The 20,214-nt window shown below is 42.3% G+C and overlaps 1 protein-coding gene and 1 pseudogene across 31 annotated transcripts in view; both read left to right on the forward strand.

Moving 5' to 3' along the window:
* The window catches only part of PTPDC1 (protein tyrosine phosphatase domain containing 1), a 129,205-nt gene extending 125,400 nt beyond the window's left edge, over positions 1 to 3,805 (forward strand). For all 31 annotated transcript variants that reach the window (XR_014841174.1, XR_014841172.1, XR_014841169.1 and 28 more), the window contains one exon: positions 1,470 to 3,805. Coding sequence is in view for 21 of the 31 variants with exons in the window: in XM_085018362.1 (XP_084874488.1) it covers positions 1,470 to 1,586 (117 nt within the window). In the remaining 10 variants the exon portion in view is untranslated. The remainder of the gene's footprint in view (positions 1 to 1,469) is intronic.
* Positions 3,806 to 18,942: 15,137 nt separating this feature from the next.
* LOC110260134 (ubiquitin-conjugating enzyme E2 N pseudogene) lies at positions 18,943 to 19,612 on the forward strand (annotated as a pseudogene).
* The last annotated feature ends 602 nt before the right edge of the window (positions 19,613 to 20,214 follow it).

A 20,214-nucleotide genomic window follows, 5' to 3' on the forward strand; every position in this document is an offset into this window, starting at 1 on the left:
AGAAATAAATGAAATAGAGAAGAAGAAAACAATAGAAAAAATCAATGAAACTAAAAGCTGGTTCTTTGAAAAGATAAACAAAACTGATAGACCTTTAGCCAGACTCATCAAGAAAAAAGGGGGGCTCAAATCAATAAAATTTGAAATGAAAAAGAAGTGACAGCAGACCAGACAGAAATGCAAAGGGACATAGGAGACTACTGCAAGCAATGATATGCCAATAAAATAGACAACCTAAAAGATATGGACGAATTCTTAGAAAGATATAAGTTTCCAAGACTGAATAGGAAGAAATAGAAAGTACAGTTCTCTGTTTTAACATCACTCCTAACCCTGCCCAGATATGTGTACCAACAAGAAAGGGAATTAACTTTTGTGGGGGTTGTTAGATGTGCAAAGCATGTGTTAGTACTCATAGAAATCCTGAGAAGATGGATGTTGTGATCTTCATTTTGTAGAAAAATTATATATCACCTGAGGCTATAGTAGCTGACGGGTGAAGAGCTCAGTTTAACATGTGCATTGTCTTAATAAGACACCTTTGCACCATCCACAATTAGTCTCTGGAGTCAAAATTCCTATCTGTCACACTCAATAAATTCATGACAGTCTGACTTGCTTTCGATAGTACATATCCAAGCACTAGGTTTTTGTTTGTTTTTGGGGGTTTTTTGCCTTTTTTAAACAGCTGTACCTGTGGCATGTTGAGGTTCCCAGGCTAGGGGTCTAATCAGAGCTACAGCTGCCGGCCTATGCCAGAGCCACAGCAATGCAGGATCTGAGCTGCGTCTGCGACCTACACCACAGCTCATGGTAATGCCAGATCCTTGACCCACTGAGTGAGGCCAGGGATGGAACCCCCAACCTCATGGTTCCTAGTCAGATTCATTTCCGCTGCACCACGACGGGAACTCCCCAAGCACTAGTTTTAATTTTTTTTAGTTTTCATTCATAAATTTGCTGTTGACATGATTGGCAGTTCTAATATAGTCATATTAGACTATATATTTTTTTTTTTTTTTTTTTGTCTTTTTGCCATTTCTTGGGCTGCTCCCGCAGCATGTGCAGGTTCCCAGGATAGGGGTCTAATCGGAGCTGTAGCTGCCAGCCAGAGCCATAGCAACGCAGGATCTGAGCCTCATCTGTGACACAGGGTCCGAGCCACATCTGCGACCTACACCACAGCTCACGGCAACGCCGGATCCTTAACACTCAGCAAGGCCAGGGATCAAACCCGCAACCTCATGGTTCCTAGTCGGATTTGTTAACCACTGTGCCGTGACGGGAACTCCTAATATAGTCTTTTAATAAAACTAGTGTGTGTAATGTGTTGTGGGTGCTTTTTAATTATATGTAATTATGTTTATAAGTCTTTTTTTTTTTCTCTACCCCTTTTCTTTTATCCCAAAGTAGAGACTGGTTAAAATTCTTGTTATAGTATCCTGAATATAAATTTTCTTTGTCACCAGGTTAATTTTGATTCTGAAAATGGACCAATAGTTTACAGCACCCTGAAGAAAATATTTAAGAACATGTTGGAAGAGAAAAGAAAAATGACAAAAGATGGCCCTAAACCTGGTATTTAGTGCAGCTGACTTTCCCGTTATGAATAGTTCAGACCTGAAGATCTCGATGGCATTTCTGCTCATTAGTGAATAAGATGAAGTGTAAAACTGCTTCATCTCATAGCACTTTATTTCAGATGCTCTTGGATTGTGCTAAGAATGCTTGTTCCTGTTTGGAGCAATTATTTCTTTTAAAATGTCCTGGATTTACATTTTTGTGTTGAAAAATGTCCACAAGCTTGGTACTGCTTCTTTCGTTATTTAACTGAATTAATATTACAATAATATTAATATTAATATTTTAAGTATGTGGTGTTTACATCCTTATTCATCTTGACATTTGGGGGAAAAAATGTAACTCTTCTTTCCAAAACAGTTATTTTATTGACAGAACTTGTCCTAGAGTTTTAACCAAATAGATAACGTTAGTAGTAAAACTTCACTGTGTATCCATCCCCTGATACATGACCTAAGGAAGTCACCAAGTGTCTTAAACTGTTTTATATTTGTTGATAAGAAGGCTATTGATACAGCATTTTTAAAGGATTTTTTAAATTCATTAGAATTTTCTTTTTTTTTTATAAATGTGGTAAAAAGTCTCAAAGTGTATTATTTTTCAGAGTGATTTAGTTTTACGTTAAAAGGTTGACAGTTTAGTGTTTGGGATTTTTTTCTTATTGTGGGAAATAGACTTGTTCTTTGTCAGCCTTCCAGATGACCTCACTGACCTCTGCTGTCACAGGAGGAAGGAGCAGTTCTCAACACATCAAGCCTTATTCCCACTCCCCTGGGCTCTTACTGAGCCAAATCACATCTCTACAGAGAAAGTGGGATCAGTGGCAGGCAGTGTGGGAAGCTATAGGACTCTGGCAGAAAGAACTGTCAGACAGGGGCAGGCACCGTAGCCACTCACCAGAGGCAGTTCTGCTCCTACTGATGTTGTAATAGTGTAAGCGCCAGCCCACACCTTCTGAATCTGCCATTACATAGACGCAGTTGCCTCAGGGCTCTGTCTTTGGCTGCTTTTCTATTATGAGATTAAGCCTTTTAAATGAATTTAACGCACATAGGTTGCATTCACCCTACTGGCTTTGGATGAGGAAGTGATTGCCTAAACTATATAGTTCCTTGTAAACCAAATTATCAATCAGCAGCTGAAGTTATGAATATTATTTAGAGGAATGTGTGGGGCACAAGAGGGCGAGACACAGAAGGGGCAATAACCTTTCCCAGTAAAACTTATATTAAACCAATTTCAAACTGAAGCAACTGCTTAATCTGAAAGCAGAATTAATTTACAACAAATGAAATTTCTCCAGCTTGTGTATTTCTGAATCAGGTTCTAGCACATTAAAAAATATTGTACCAGTTCGCATCGTGGCTCAGTGGAAACAAGTCTGACTCACATCCCTGAGGATGCAGGTTCAATCCCTGGCCTCACTCATTGTGCTAAGGATCTGGCGTTGCCATGAGCTGTAGGCAAAGCTCACAACTAGGTCGTAGATGTGGCTTGGATCCTGTGTTGCTGTGGCTGTGATGTAGCTCAGTGGCTACAGCTCAAATTTGAGGCCTAGCCTGGGAACCTCCATATGCCACTGGTATAGTCCCCAAAAAACAAGAAATATATATAGTTTATATATATATATGTATGTCATTATTACAGTCCCCTGTGGCCTAGCAATTAAGGACTTGGTTCTGTCACTGCTATGGCTCATGTTACTGCTGTGGCTCAGGTTCAGTCCCTGGCCTGAGAACTTTTGCGTGCCACAGGTGCAGCCAAAAAATATATGTTTTTTAGTCATTGTATTACTAACTCTACTGGCAGTTACCAAATGCCACACTATTTGAATTTTTTAGGAAGTCAAGTCCAGTGAAATTTAATTAACTGGGTTGCCCATTCCTGGAATTTATTATTTTCAAGTGCCTGATCTGGGAAAGAGGAGAAAACAATTATACTTATCCAAAAGTATATTATAAAACTATGTTTTTTACCTAAAAAGATGTTTATCCTCATTTCTGTCAGTCTCATGAGCCACCATGGCTCATTTGACAAGTGGCCTGTGCATCTGAAATGATCATTTAAATTAGAGGATAAATCCTGCACAGCTGTGATGTAACCACAGCAGTACATGTCTAAAACCTAAGTGCACGAGCCTGAAAAAGAGAGGCGGCAGGAGAAATTACTAAGGGTGTTTACAGATTTTGTATTTATTTGAATAAAAGTGAAAAAAAAAAAAAAACCCATAACCCTTGTCTTGTACTCCTTTAGCTTGGCGCTCTTGAGGTCCTGATGATAAAGATGTGACTTTGTGTTTAGAGTAACCTGATGAGCAGCCTGAGTTGTAGGCTGCATAGTCAGCTAGCCAGGCTGTAGTCAGTCCCCACTTCACTGGCTCACAGTGGCCAGGGGATGGAGGTGGGGGCAGGTAGGAGCATTCTAAGAGGAATGTGTGGTCCCTGCCTTCCTGTGTTTGAACTGGTGGGGAGTTTGAATTGGTGGGGAGCCCAAAGGAGAGAAATTACCTACTGGAGGAAGTTACAGGGCTGCAGAATTCAGCTCATGGAGTAGAGAGTCCCACATTTGGAACTTAACTATCACTGGCCAAGCATATGCATCATCTTGCTTCTCTTACCAGACCGAGAGAGGAAGTAGTCTTCATACATAGCTGATGAAAGAGTTCCCTGTGACCGACTTTGAACCATGCTTGTCTCCCTCACTAGATTCCGTGAGGGCGTTATAGAGCGTCCCATTACCCATAACGTCAGTGGAAATATCCCACATTTTTTATCCTCTGAAAAAGGCTAAGCTCAGTGTTGTTACTATATATATGATCTCTAACATTGTGCTGAGGAAGTGCATGATTTCTTGCTACCTATGGTTTCTCCTGTTTTAGAGAACTTGTTGATACTCTTTGAGATGAGGCACTGCTACTTTAGATATTGCTGTCTCTGCATAACTCAGTGGATCTACTTTGTGATAGCTTCAACCGGCTTCCCAGTTTTGTCTGGATTCCATAAAAAATAACCCTGTATCATACCTCAATAGAGAAAATGTTTCTCTATTAAGCTCTTAAATGGAGGAGCTCTTAAATAAACATTGCTCGTTTATTTGGGTGCTATTTCGGGCTATTCCTAGAGATCTATGTGAAAAAATGTCCAGACATAGTATATGTAGAAGCACATACCCTAAGATTTTGATATCTGAAAGCCCCAAAATAATTTGGGTTATTTAAAAGTGACAGCTTACCCATAGGAGCTTTGGTTTTGTTCAGAATTCACAAGCATTGGTATATTTTCAGTGCAAGTAAGTCAAGAACAACCTTCCCTTTGGTGCTTTTAATTTTTATGAATGTGGCCCTAATCAGATTAGCACCTTACCAAAGGAACCCTTTTCAGTGTTAAGTGGTTGAAAATTATTTGCAGGTGAAATGGCAGGAGAAAAATTCAGCAAATCCTGCTATGCATTGGTGCATTATTTTTTAGTTATGTTTTTAAGCATGAGCTGATCTCTTCTTAGCCCAATGCTGACAATAAATCTGATTTATAAGTAATCACAATAGAGCCATTCAGTAGTGGAGCTGTGGCAAACCTTCATTTTAAGTCATCAGTTAAAAACATCCAGTCACTAAAAATCATGTCCCAATAAGACTTTAATATCATAAAAACCTTTTGCACTGGAAATGAAAGTCACATATATCCACTGCAGTTTATATCACAACAGAAGACTGTTAGGCCCTTGCCTTCTGGCCTTCTTGATTAAAATGAAAAGATGTTTTAAGATTGCCTCTTTGGGAGAGAAGTTGTTTTTGGAATAGGTTCCTTCTTATGTGACCATTTGATTACAGTCTGCAAACACTCTTTGGTGTTGATTTAGTGAATTGCTTTATTATCATTTTCTTTCTCCTTTTAAAAATAAAACAGACTGCTCAGACATTAAATTAGGTTGAACCAAATTGAATGGCCATTTCTTCAGGTCAAAAATGATCAAGTGTTGGCTATCTCATACTATTCAATGTTCCCATGGAGTTCCAACTGTGGCACAGTGGGTTAAGAATCCAACTGCAGTGGCTTGAGTTGCTGTGGAGGTACAGGTTTGATCCCCAGCCTGGCGCAGTATGCTAAAGGATCCAGCATCGCCACAAAATCCTGGGCTGCGGCTAGGATTCAGTCCTTGGCCCAGGAACTTCCCTTTGCTGCAGGTGTAGCTATTTTTTAAAAAATTACTGTTCTTGCAGTTCCCATTGTGGCACAAAGGAAATGAACCCGACTAGGAACCATGAGGTTGCAGGTTTGCTCCCTGGCCTCACTCAGTGGGTTACGGATCCAGCGTTGCCATGAGCTGTGGTGTAGGTCGAAGATGCAGCTTAGATCCCGTGTTGCTGTGGCTGTGGTGTAGGCTGGTGGCTACAGCTCTGCTTCGACCCCTAGCCTAGGAACCTCCATATGCTTCAGGTGTGGCCCTAAAAAAGCAGAAAGATAATAATGTTCTTAGCACCAGTACGTGACATTTTAAGAATTATTTTTAGCAAAGTTTATATGATCAATTATTCTCTAAGAATATCCTGTATGCTCACATTAGAGTTTTAATACAAGTGGAAGAGACTAATATGAAACTCTTACTCTTTTAGCAATAAGACTGTGCTATTCTGTTTGCACTCTGCTGATGCTGGGGACACCCAGGAATCGTTCATTCAGTCATTCCTCCCTCCTTTAAGAGCCAGTCTACCTGCTTTTCCATATCTGCTGGGTCACTTGTCTGTGCTGCCTTCTTCCTCCATAACTGAGCTGGAGATAATTGAGTTCTACATTATCTGCCCCTTTGGTCCACACTTGCATTCTTTCTATACAGTGCTGGAAGACTAACTCTCAACGCTCTAATTCTGAATGTGTTTAATTCTCATTTTTTTTTTTTTTTTTTTTTGTCTTTTGTCTTTTTAGGGCCGCAACCACAGCATATGGAGGTACCCATGCTAGGAGTCCAGCTGGAGCTGTAGCTGCCAGCCTGTGCCACAGCCACCGCAACACAGGATCCGAGCCAAGTCTGGGACTCACACCACAGCTCATGGCAACGCCAGATCCTTAGCGCACTGACCAAGGCCAGGGATTGAACCCATGTCCTCATAGATTCTAGTCAGGTTCGTTAACCACTGAGCCATGATGAGAACTCCTGAATGTGTTTAATTCTGAAACTCAGCTATGATTCCTTTGGACAGAATATGTGCTAATAACTTTTTATTACATGTAATTAAATTCAACTACCTGACTACCTTGTGGCCCAAGGAAATGGGGAGTTGTTATGTGCTGAATTATGACCTCCAAAAATGCATGTTGAAGTCCTAACCCCCACTACCTCAGAATGTGACTGCATTTGGAGATAGGGCCTTTTAAGAAGCTATTAAGTTCAAAGGAGGCCCATCTGTGTGGTCCCTTATCCAATCTGACTGCTGTCCTCAGAAGAAGAGAGTGGCGCATAGGTGTGCACAGATGCGAGGACACAGAGATCGTCGTCTGCAAGCCAAGGAGAAGCCACAGGAGAAGCCACACTGCTGAAAACTTAATCTCAGATGCCTGGCCTCCAGAATTGTGGGAAGATAATGTGTGTGTTGTTTAAGTCACCCACCTGTGGTACTTTGTTATGGCAACCAGAGCTGAGGGATACAGGAGGAGACAAAAATCTCTGCTGCTCCTCAATGCTTACACCATACCTCGTGTGTGTTTACAATTTTACTTCAAATACCACATTGCTTGGTTTTGCCTGTTTTTAAACTTTATGTAAAATGAACAATGCAGTATGCATTTCCCTCTGACTTGCCTTTTTTGCTCAACATACTCCTCACATGTTTGCATGTCGATGTGCAATGCTGTACTTCCTATGTAGTCGCTGCTGCATGGTGGTCCTTTGTGTGGATGCACCACCATTTTCTCCCTTGGCTTGCGGCAGACCCTTGGTGGTTTATATTTGTACAGATGCATAAACACATGGGTGCAGAGTTTCCTAGTTGTTCAGCAGGTTAGGGGCCTGTTGTTGTCACTGCTGTGGCACAAGTTAGATCTCTGGCCCAGAAACTTCTGTGTGCCACAGGAGTGACCCCCCCACCAAATAAAATAAAGAAATACATGGGTGCACATATACAAATTCCGCTAGTCTGTGTAGCTCCCAGTGGAATTAATGGGCTTTAAGTAAGTACATGTCCAGTTTCCTATGCAGGGACAAAGCATTTCTTTTTCATTTTTTTCTTTTTTCTTTCTTTTTTTTTTTTTTTTTTTTTTTTTGTCTTTTTGCCTTTTCTAGGGCCTCTTCCGCAGCATATGGAGATTCCCAGGCTAGGGATCTAATCGGAGCCATAGCCACCAGCCTACGCCAGAGCCACAGCAACACAGGATCCAAGCCGAGTCTGCAACCTACACCACAGCTTACGGCAACGCCGGATCCTTAACCCGCTGAGCAAGGCCAGGGATCGAACCTGCAACCTCATGGTTCCTAGTCAGATTCATTAATCACTGCGCTACGACAGGAACTCCAAGGGACAAAGCATTTCTAAAAGTGATTGTACTGGTTTATACCCCTCGTAGTTGAGAAAGAGTTCCCATGGCCCTACATCCTTCCCAACACTTGGTACTGAGTTCTTGATTTTTGCCAAATCCAGCTGGTGTGAGATTGTGTTTCAGTGTGTTATTGTATGTTCAGGGCTATTTGTGTTTCCTCTTCTCTCAAGTGCTTGTTCACATGCATGTCTGTCTCTCATAGGAGAGACAGGATGCTGCATTGGTTGGTTTTCTTTTCATCCTTGGACCTGCCACTCCTATTTTAATGCAGGGCATATAGAAAGGACTCAAAAAATGTGGGTAAAAGAAAGGAGAGGGGATGGAGGAAGGGAGGGGAGAGCTCTCATATCAATGAGAGCTATATATATAAAATTGTCTCTTGGAGTTCCTGTCATGGCACAGCAGAAATAAATCCGACTAGGAACCATGAGGACGAAGGTTTGATCCCTGGCCTCTCTGTGGGTTACAGATGCGGCATTGCCGTGAGCTGTGGTGTAGGTCGCAGACGTGGCTCGGATCTGGCATTGCTGTGGCCCACAGCTATAGCTCCGATTCGACCCCTAGCCTGGGAACCTCCATGTGCTGTGGGTGCAGCCCTAAAAAGACAAAAAAACAAAAAATAAATTTAAAAAAAATTATCTCTTTAGGGCCACACCTGCAGTATATGGAAGTTCCCAGGCTAGGGGTCGAATCAGAGCTGTAGCTGCGGGCCTACACCAGAGCTACAACAACATGGGATCTGAGCCGCGTCTGCAACCTACAGCACAGCTCACAGCAACACCACATCCATAACTCACTGAGCGAGGCCAGGGATCAAACCTGCGTCCTCATGGATACTAGTCGGATTTGTTTCTGATATGCCATGATGGGAACTCCTGGGCAGTTATATTTAAAAATAAGGAAGTGAAGTGTGTGGCGCATCATGGAAGTAATGTTTTTCCACTTCATTCAAAGTAGCAAAACACCCTTGCCACTAGATTGTGCCATGTACATATGTAATGCCTAAAGTAAGCACTAGGAAAAGTATGCAGAATGACATACTCACAAACTATAATTAAGATGGAATTTTTAAATTTTAAATAACTATAACAGGAAAGTAAGAAAAGAATGAGAAACAGAGCAACTAGAACACAAATAATAAAATGGTTGACTTAAGGTCTAACAATTACCTAAATTCAGATGGACTAAATGTACCAATTAAAATACAGATTGGGGAGTTCCTGTCATGGCTCAGGGGACACAAATCTGACTAGTATCCATGAGGATGAAGTTTTGACCCCTGGCCTCGCTCAGTGGGTTAAGGATCTGGTGTTGCTCAGGTATAGGTCACAGACGCAGCTCGGAACCTGTGTTGCTGTGGCTATGGTGTAGGCCGGCAGCTATAGTTCTGATTTGACCCCTAGCCTGGGAACCTCATATGCCACGGGTGTGGCCCTAAAAAGACAAAGGAAAATAAAATATAGATTGGCAGAGTGGATTAAAGAAATGATTAATAAATCCTGTGTACCAGAAGTATTAAAGTACAATTTTATAGTTTGTATCACATACTTTTTAAAACAGAATAGTTAACATTATCAGATAAAGTAGACTTCAGAGCAAAGAAAATTAGTTGAAACACTGTACAATGATAAAAGGATAGGTCTCCCACAGACACACAATCCTAAATAAGTACACACCAACACCAAGAGCTTCCAGATATATAAAGCAAAAACTGATAGAGCTGAAAGGAGAAGTAGATAAATTCACGATTAGGGTTGAACCTTCAGCATCCTACTCGTAGCAACTGAGAGACTACTTGAGAGAAAGCAAAGCTGCAGAAGCACTGGAGCATGCACACACTTGTGCATTCACACACACAACACACACACCAAACACTGGCTCCTGTGCAGCAGCTCTGACTGGTTTATCTCAGGACCACTTTGCTCTCTTAAGAATCATTAAGTTCCTCAAAGAGCATTTGGTTGTTGTTATACTTAATGATTTTGATGTATGTAATTGACAAATCTCTAAAATAATTCATTTCAAATGAAACCTAAACCCATCCAGTACTTCTTACCATAAGTATCTTAGTGAAAAAATGACTATAGGGAGTTCCCGTTGTGGCTCGGTGGTTAACGAATCCGACTAGGAACCATGAGGTTGCGGGTTCGATCTCTGGCCTTGCTCAGTGGGTTAGCGATCCGGCGTTGCCGTGAGCTGTGGTGTAGGTTGCAGATGCGGCTCGGATCCCGCATTGCTGTGGCTGTGGCGTAGGTTGGTGGCTACGCCTCCGATTCGACCCCTAGCCTGGGAACCTCCATGTGCCACGCGAGTGGCCCAAGAAATGACCAAAAAAAAAAAAAAAAAGACTATATATCCAAAAAACCAGTGAAAAGATTGGCATTGTTTTAAATTTTTGCAAATTTGGGAGTTCCCTTCGTGGCTCAGTGGTTAATGAACCCGACTAGGAACCATGAGGATGTGGGTTCAATCCCTGGCCTCACTCAGTAGGTTAAGGGCCCAGCAACAGCGTTGCCGTGAGTTGTGATATAGGTCACAAACTCAGCTCAGGATCTGATGTTGCTGTGGTTGTGGCATAGGCCAGCAGCTGTAGCTCTGATTCAGCCCCTAGTCTGGTAACTTCCACATGCCATGGTTGTGGCCCTCAAATATTAAAAAGTAAAATAAATTTTTGCAAATCTCTTTGAAGTCTGACTTACAGAAGACAGCTAGGTTCTCATATCTGCTCCTGCATTCAGTCTGTTAGACTATCACACACCTTGTAACCCCTGTAAAACTCCATTGTATATTCATGAGAGTGAGAAATGCACATAACACCTTAGTATTATAGTGAAAAAGCTTGAAGTTGGCAGACACCCTGAAAGAGTCTTGGTTCCCCTAAAGGTATACTTGATACTGTATGGCCTCTATCAGCTTGAAACCAACCATCCAAAGCTCCTTTCCAAGGAAGCCTCCCACTAAGGAGAGGCTGCTGGAAGTAGAATTCAGTTTGACAAGGAGGGAGAAATTGAGGGCAAAGAAAAGAGAAGTCTAGTTAAAAATTGGGAGAGGGAGTTCCTGTCATGGCGCAGTGGTTAACGAATCCGACTAGGAACCATAAGGTTTCGGGTTCGGTCCCTGCCCTTGCTCAGTGGGTTAACGATCTGGCGTTGCCGTGAGCTGTGGTGTAGGTTGCAGACGCGGCTTGGATCCCGCGTTGCTGTGGCTCTGGCGTAGGCTGGTGGCTACAGCTCCGATTGGACCCCTAGCCTGGGAACCTCCATATGCCGCGGGAGCGGCCCAAGAAATAGCAAAAAGACCAAAAAAAAAAAAAAAAAAAAAAAAAAATTGGGAGAGGAACAGAAAGTGAGATTTTTTTTTTTTCATCGTTTTTCAAAAACCACAGAAAGAAGCCCTAGAACCACAAAGCTAGGAAAGCAATTCTGCCCCCATCTCACATGGTATGAGCAACAGTTGAGGACCATTGTTTAATCCTGTATAAAATGAGTAAAAGAATAAAAAAGCTTAATGGGTTAAGTGCAAAGAACATTGCTGTAAATAAAGTATACCAGAAATATATACTTGCAAAATATGTACCTGCTATTTCAAAATGAGCTTTAGAAATTAAGATTATAGAAGCTATGACAGAACAGCAAAATAGAATATGAAATAATGCAAAGAAGATTGGGGGAAAAGCAGGTAACTCAAGAAAGAATTAGAAATAACAAGGAAAACTTGGAGAAACTGAAGATTAAACTAGGTGGAACACAAGAGCAAATAAATCCGAAAGAAAGAAAAGTGGGAAGGAGGAAGACAAACCAAATTTATGAAATAAACTTAAAAAGATTTGAGAAAAATTGATAGATAAAAAAGACAAGATTCAGTGTAAGTGTAATAGGAATATCCAAAAAAAGAAAACCAAACTAATAGGAAAAAAAACTAATTAAAAAAATTGCTCTGTAAAAGTTTTAAAAGTATACACTAGAAGTTCCCATTGTGGAGTTCCCGTCGTGGCGCAGTGGTTAACGAATCCGACTAGGAACCATGAGGTTGCGGGTTCAGTCCCTGTGCCTTGCTCAGTGGGTTAACGATCCGGCGTTGCCGTGAGCTGTGGTGTAGGTTGCAGACGCGGCTCGGATCCCGTGTTGCTGTGGCTCTGGCGTAGGCCGGTGGCTACAGCTCCGATTCAACCCCTAGCCTGGGAACCTCCATATGCCGCGGGAGCGGCCCAAGAAATAGCAACAACAACAGCAGCAGCAAAAAAGACAAAAGACAAAAAAAAAAAAAAGAAGTAGGCAAGAGAGTAAAAATTAAAAAAAAAAAAAAAAAAAAGAAGTTCCCATTGTGGCTCAATGGAAGAGAATCTGACTAGTATCCATGAGAACGCAGGTTTGATCCCTGCCCTTGCTCAGTGGGTTAAGGATCCTGCATTGCTGTGAGCTGTGATGTAGGTCACAGACGCGACTCAGATCTGGCGTTGCTGTGGCTGTGGTGTGTGCTGGCACCTACAGCTCTGATTCGACCCCTAGCCTGCGAAAATACAAAAAAAAACAAACAAAAAAAAAGTATACAATAAAAATTCACTCCATTTGCACAGGAAAATCAACCCAGACTGGCCAACAATGACTCCTATTCTAGTAAAATTGTTGGGTTTTTAAAGAAAAAGAAAAACCCCTTTGGAAAAATCAGACAGAATGACCAATCTTCTATAGAGAAGTAAAATCAGACTGACATCATCAGACTTTACAAAAGTAACACCATGCCAGAAGACAATGATACTCACACAAGTGTCTTGTTAAGATGTCAGTATTATCTAAACAGCTACAAATTCATTGTAATTCTAGCAGTCTTTTTGTGTTTAAGGAATGGGAGGAAAAGAATATTTCCAGACAATGCAACCTCTCTATCACATTCATCTGAACATATCTCAGAGAATATTGTTTACATGCGCCCTTCCTGAGGTGTCTCCTAGACTTGGGGCAGCTCAGATCTAGCCCACCACTGGTTTTTGTACAATGCATGAGCCATACAAAAAGCATAAAATATTCCCTGAGTCCATATTTATATAAGTGAGTGAGCAATAAATAAGTGGTAGAGATGAGGCAAATCTATACAGAAGGATTCCAGATAATTTAGGTAGGTACTCTCCTCTTCCCCACCAAAATGTGGGATGCACTTAGTAAGCTGCTTCCAGAAAGTGTAACATGAAAAAGGGCACCGGGAGATTGGTAAGTTTATAGTGGGGAACGCTGGCCAACATCTTGGCCAGGGAATCAAGGTCAGGATCATTAGTGGTGAGTCATGTTGTAGCATTCATTCATGATACGATGGAAGGAGAGGCATTCATTCATGATACGTATGATATGACACCTAGCATTCATGATATGTAGCATTCATTCATGATACGACGGGAGGAGAAAAGCATTCATTCATGAAACATGATATATGTAGCATTCATGATATATAGCATTCATTCATGATACAATGGGAGGAGAAAGACTTGTGCTTCCTCCCCATGAGAAAACCATCAGACAAACCCAAAGTGTGGAACATTCATTCAACAGCCTGGGAAGTTCTCCAAACTACCAAGTTAATCAAGGACTGGGGAGATCTGAGAAACCCTCACAGCCAGGAAAGGCTAAGGAGACAGGATGACTGATATCCAGGATTAGATTCTGAATCGGAATAAGGACATTGGAGGGAAAAGCGGTGAAATCCAAGTAAAGTGTCAAGTTCAGTTAAGAGCAATGTGCCAATGTTGTTTTCTTAGTTGTAACAGATATACCATGGTGAAATGGAATTTTAGCAGTAGGAAAACTGAGTCAGGAATATATAAAAATTCTGTTATTTTTGAAACTTTTGTTTTAAGGTAAAACTATTCTTTAAAATAAAAAAGATCATTGTTTAAAAAAGACAATATTGGAGTTCCCATTGTGGCTCAGCAGATTAAGAACCTGACTAGTATCCATGAGGATGCGAGTTCATTCCCTGGCCTCGCTCAGTAGGTTAAGACTCTGGCATGGCCATGAGCTGTGGTGTCGGTCCAAGACACAGATCTGGCATTGCTGTGGCTGTGGCATAGGCTGCCAGTTTCAGCTCCAATTCAACTCCTAGCCTGGGAACTTCTATATGTTGCAAGTGCAGCCCTAAAAAGCCAGGGAAGGGAAGAGGAATAGGAAGGGAAGGGAATCTTAAAGTGTCTTATGGACTAAGTGTGTTCTCCCAAAATTCATATATTGAAATTTACAATTTATGTACAAGATTATTTTTTAACTAATATAAAATTCTGGGAATTTCCTGGGGACTCTGTAGGTTAAGGATCCCACATTGTCACTGCTGTGGCTCAGCCCACTGCTGTGGCTCAGATTTGATCCTGGTGCCAGAATTTCCAAACACACAACCACCACAATTAGCAGTGACAATATTTAAGAAACTGGAACCTGGAACTCAGGCAACAAAAAACAGTGATCTTGAGAGACAGGAAACATGTGAGCTGCACTATTGCCACAGGTTCCTGCCTTGAGAAAGTGTCCGGACTGTGGCAGAAGAGAGGGGACCGAGAATAGCCTAGTAGGTTCCTACTTGAGGAAACAGAGCTGAGAGGTGGGAGAGACCAGGCAGCTAGAGCTTTGGAACAGAGTGCCACCCAGGAGGGGGCTGCACAGACAGGAACCCAGAGCTGTGCAGAGGGACCACTCGGGTGCTCAGGTGAATACTGATCCCTTCATGCTTGAGGAAATTACTATATAAACAAACAAAAAAACAGATGATCATCTTCAGATGATCGCATTTGTCAAAATCCAACGTCGTTTTCCAATAAAAATTCTCAGCAAATAGCAGAAAAGAACTTCCTCAGTGTGGCAAAGAGCATCTAAAAAAGCCTACAGCTGATGTCATGTGCAAGGATGAGTGTGGTAGGGCCATCCCCATAAGAACAGGAACAAGTTAGGGAGGGCTGCTCTCAAAGTCCTATTCAACACGTTACTGGAGGTTCTGGCTCATGCAGTTAGGCAAGAAAAAAATAAAAGCATCAGGAGTAGAAAGTAAAGTGGTTTTTATTCCTTTTTCTTTTTTTTTTTTTTTTTTTTTTTTTTTTTTTTTTTTTTTTTTTTTTTTGTCTTTTTGCCATTTCTTGGGCCGCTCCTGCGGCATATGGAGGTTCCCGGGCTAGAGGTCGAATCGGAGCTGTAGCTGCCAGCCTACGCCAGAGCCACAGCAACGCAGGATCCGAGCCGCGTCTGTGACCTACACCACAACTCACGGCAAACGCCGGAACCTTGACCCACTGAGCAAGGGCAGGGATCGAACCCGCAACCTCATGGTTCCTAGTCGGATTCGTTAACCACTGCGCCACGACGGGAACTCCCCTTTTTCTTTTTTTTTTTCTCCTTTTTTGCCTTTTTATAGGGCTGCTTCCCCTGGCCTATAGAGGTTCCCAGGCTAGGGGTCTAATTGGAGCTGTAGCCACCGACCTACGCCAGAGCAACAGCAATGCAGGATCCGAGCTGCGTCTGCAACCTATACCACAGCTCACAGCAACGCCGGATCCTTAACCCACTGAGCAAGGCCAGGGATCAAACCCGCAACCTCATGGTTCCTAGTCAGTTTTGTTAATCACTGCGCCACGACGGGAACTCCACAGTTTTTATTCTTACATGTGATCATCTATGTATAAAATCTGTTGGAATCTACAGAAAAAGCTATAAGAATAGGTGGATAAAGGAGTTCCTGTTGTGACACAGTGGAAACGAATCCTACTAGGAACCATGAGGTTGCGGGTTAGATCCCTGGCCTCGCTCAGTGGGTTGGGGATCTGGTGTTGCCATGAGCTGTGGTGTGGGTCACAGATGCAGCTCAGATCTGGCGTTGCTGTGGCTGTGGTGTAAACCTACAGCTGTAGCTCAGATTAGACCCCTAGCCTGGGAACATCCATATGCCACGGGTGTAGCCCTAAAAAGACAAAAAGACCAAAAAAAAGAGTAAGTGGATATAGCAAAGTATGAAGATTCAATATCAATATGTAAAAATCAATTCCACGTCTAGGTACTAGCAGTGAAAAACCTGAAATTGAAATTGAAAAACAATGCCGGAGTTTCCGTCGTGGCGCAGTGGTTAACGAATCAGACTAGGAACCATGAGGTTGCGGGTTCGGTCCCTGCCCTTGCTCAGTGGGTTAACGATCCGGTGTTGCCGTGAACTGTGGTGTAGGTTGCAGACTCGGCTCGGATCCAGCATTGCTGTGGCTCTGGCGTGGGCCAGTGGCTACAGCTCTGATTCGACCCCTAGCCTGGGAACCTCCATATGCTGTGGGAGTGGCCCAAGAAATAGCAAAAAGACCAAAAAAAAAAAAAAAAAAAAAAAAAAAAAAAAAAAAAGAGAGAAAGAAAGAAAAGAAAAACAATGCTATGGCATCAAAAAGAGGACATACTAAGGGAAGAAGGAGGATTGCAGATATGAACAACCAGTTTCTTTAGTTTCCCTAGTGCTGCCACAACCAGTTATCACAAACTCGATGGCTTATAACAGAAATTTGCTCTTTCCCAGTTCTGGAGGCCCAGAGCCTGAAATCAAGGTGTCAGCAGACCTGAACTCCTTCCAGAGGTTCTTGGGGAGGTTCCTTCCTGCCTCTTTCAGCTTCTGCTGGCTCAAGGAGCCCCTTGCTGTGTCTTGGCCATAGCACTCCAGTCCCTGCCCCTGTCTTCACATTCCCCTCTGCACGTCTCTTAGGAGGACACTTAGCCCAGCTGGATACTCCAGAATGACCTTCTCATCTTGAGACCCCTAAGCACCTCTGCCAAGACCGTCTTCCTAAATAAAGTCACACCCTCAGGTTCTGGGGATTAGGATATGGACATCTTGGAGGGGAGGGTGAGAGGGCAGTTATTTAGCTAACGGCACCAATACCCTGAAAACAACGACAAACTATTGCCAATCGAAACTAGACCTAATTAAGACGGGAGTTACACCTGTCCAGGAGTCACAGGACTCAAGATTGTTAAAATTGTCACTTCCCTCCAGAGTCTATGCAATCCTAACCAAAATCCATACAGGCTTTTCTTGTAGAAACTGACAAATTGATTCTAAATATAATATGGAAAGGAGAGGACCTTGAACAACCGAAACATCTTTGAAAAAGAACAAAATTAGCAGGCTAGTGCTACCTGATTTCAAGAATTATCATCAAGCTAAATGAACACTAAATGAACCTGTAGTATTTTATACAAAGATAGGCAGATCAGTGGAACAGAAAAAAATGAATCCAGAAATAGACCCACACGTACAGGAACACCTGATTTTTGACAAAGGTGAAAAGGCAGTGCAGTGGAGGATTGTCTGTCAACAAAAAGTGCTGGAGCAACTTGGCTATTTATTTGGGAAAACAAAAAAACTACTTGTACCCATCATCTGCAAAAATCAACTTTTATTTATTTATTTGTCTTTTTAGGGCCATACCCATGGCATATGGAAATTCCTGGGCTAGAGGTCAGATCAGAGCTGTGGTTGCTGGCCACAGCCACAGCCACATGGGATCCAACCCACGTCTTTGACCCACACCACAGCTCTCGGTAACCCACAGCTCATGATACCCACTTAGCAAGGCCAGGGATCTGACACACGTCCTCATGGATACTAGTCAGGTTCGTTACCACCGAGCCACAATGGGAACTTCAAAACTGAAATTTTTTTTAGGGCCGCACCTGTGGCATGTGGAGGTTCCCAGGCTGGGGGTTGAATTGGAGCTGTAGCTGCCAGCCTACACCACAGTCACAGCAATGCCAATCTGAGCTGCATCTGCAACCTACATCATGGCTCAGGGCAACACCAGATCCTTAACCCACTGGGCAAGGCCAGAGATCAAACCTGCATCCTCATGGATACTAGTCAGATTCATTTCTGCTGAGCCAGGACAGGAACTCCCAAAGCTTACTTTTAAATGAAAAATCTTAGCCAAAGATTTATAAGCTAGGACACCAAAAGTGTTACTAAGCAAGAGCTTACTGCCCAACCTGCATAGAAACCAATACTATGGCAGAGGATTTTGAGAAAAGAGAGAGCTTATTGTAAGGTCAACAGGTAAGGAGACAAGAGGCTCAGCTCAAATCTGTCTCCCTAATCCAGGATTCCAGGTAAAAATTAAGGGGTTAGGGGAAGAAGTTGATTGGCTAGTCTTAGATTGGAATGGTAATCAGCTGCTGGAAGCCAGATTTTTCTTACTGGAGGACTCACTTCATAAAGGGCTCCAGTGAGGACATTTCCATTCTTTGAGTTTTGAAGACTGAAGATTCTTGCTTTGGGGGTTGTTGGGAAGTCATGGGTTTATGTCTTGCATATGCGTGGTGCTGTCTCTGTAAAACAGCCCCAGGTTTGATTCATCAACAACTCGTTTTAAGGAAGCAAAACCAATTTAAGCTCGTCAGGGTTATATGTACTATTTCAAAAGTGCAAGAGTTCCCTGGTGACTCAGCAGGTTAAGGATCCAGCATTATCACTACTATGACACAGATTTGATCCCTGGCCAGGAATTTCCACATGCCTCGGGCACAACCGAAAAATAAAAAATAAATAGCACAATCCATAAAAGAATATATTGATAAATAGGACAACATACAAATTTAAAACTTCTGCTCTTCAAAAGATACTATTAAGAAGTTCCCATTGTGGCTAATCAGGTTAAGAATTCGACTAGTAGTCACTTTTGAGGATGTGGGTTCAATCCCTGGCCTTAGTGGGTTGATGTTGCAGCAAGCTGAGGTATAGGTAGCTGATGTGGCTCAGATTCCGCATTGCTGTGACTGTTGCGTAGGCCTGCAGCTACAGCTCCAATTCAACCCTTACCCTGGAAACTTCCATATGCTGCAGGTGTGGCCCTTAAAAAAAAAAAAAAAGACTCTTTTAAGGAAATGAGACTGGTACATGAGGCCAGCAGAGCCAGAGACAAGACCAGAGGCTGTACTTGTGATTTGACAAGATGGCTGGGCTGCCCCACAGGATTATCAAGGAAACCCAATGTTTGCTGGCAAAACCAGATGAGAGCAATGCTCATTATTTTCATGTGGTCATAACTGGCCCCCAGGGTTCCAGGTGTGGCCCTTTGAGGGAGGGACTTCTAAACTTAAACTATTCCTTCCAGAAGAATACCCAATGGCAACCCCTAAAGTCTGTTTCATGACCAAAATTTATCATCCTAATGTAGACAAGCTGGGAAGAATATATTTAGATATTTTGAAAGATATGTAGTCCCCAGCACTGCATATCTGCACAGTTTTGCTATCCATCTAGGCTTTGTAAGTGCTCCCAATCCAGATGATCTATTAGCAAATTATGTAGCAGAGCAGTGGAAGACCAACAAAGTCCAAATCATAGAAACAGCTAGAGATTGGACTGGGCTATATGCCATGAATAATATTTAAATCAATCATCAAGTGTGCATCACTTCTGTTCTGCCAAGGTGTCTTCCTTTTTTGTTTGCATTTAATGGACACAGTCTTAGAAACATTACAGAATAAAAGCCCAGATATCTTCAGTCCTTTGGTGATTAAATGCACATTAGCAAATCTAAAAAAAGAAAAAAGAAAAGAAAGTGAAAAGAATGAAAAGACAAGCCATAGGGTAGGAGACTTTTGCAAAGCATATACTTGATAACGGACTTGAATCCAAACTATATGAAACTTCTAAAAACTCAGCAATTAAAAAAAACCTCAACAGGGAATTCCTGTTTTGGTGCAGTGGAAACGAAGAATCAGACTAGTATCCATGAGGATGTGGGTTCGTTCAATCCCTAGCCTCCCTCAGTGGGTCAGGGATGTGGCATTGCAGTGAGTCGTGGTATAGGTTGAAGATGAGGCTCGGATCCCACATTGCTGTGGCTGTGGCATGGGCTGGCAGCTGTAGCTCCAATTCGACCCCTAGCTTGGGAACTTCCACGTGCTGCAGGTGTGGCCCTAAAAAGAAAAAGAAAATCTCAATAAGACAAAAGAGAAAATAGCCCCAACTTTTAAAAGTGCAAAGTATTTGACTATACCACCAAAGATACAGCACTGGCAAATAAGCATATGAAAAGATGCTAAGCATTATTAGTTAGAGAAATGACAATGAAAATCATGAGATATCACTTCACACCTTT

The sequence above is a fragment of the Sus scrofa genome, chromosome 3 (assembly GCF_054392235.1).
Source record: "Sus scrofa isolate SSC_HxYL_T2T_F1_AM1 chromosome 3, Sscrofa_HxYL_maternal_Yorkshire_Landrace_v2.0, whole genome shotgun sequence".
Taxonomy (NCBI): Eukaryota; Metazoa; Chordata; class Mammalia; order Artiodactyla; family Suidae; genus Sus; species Sus scrofa.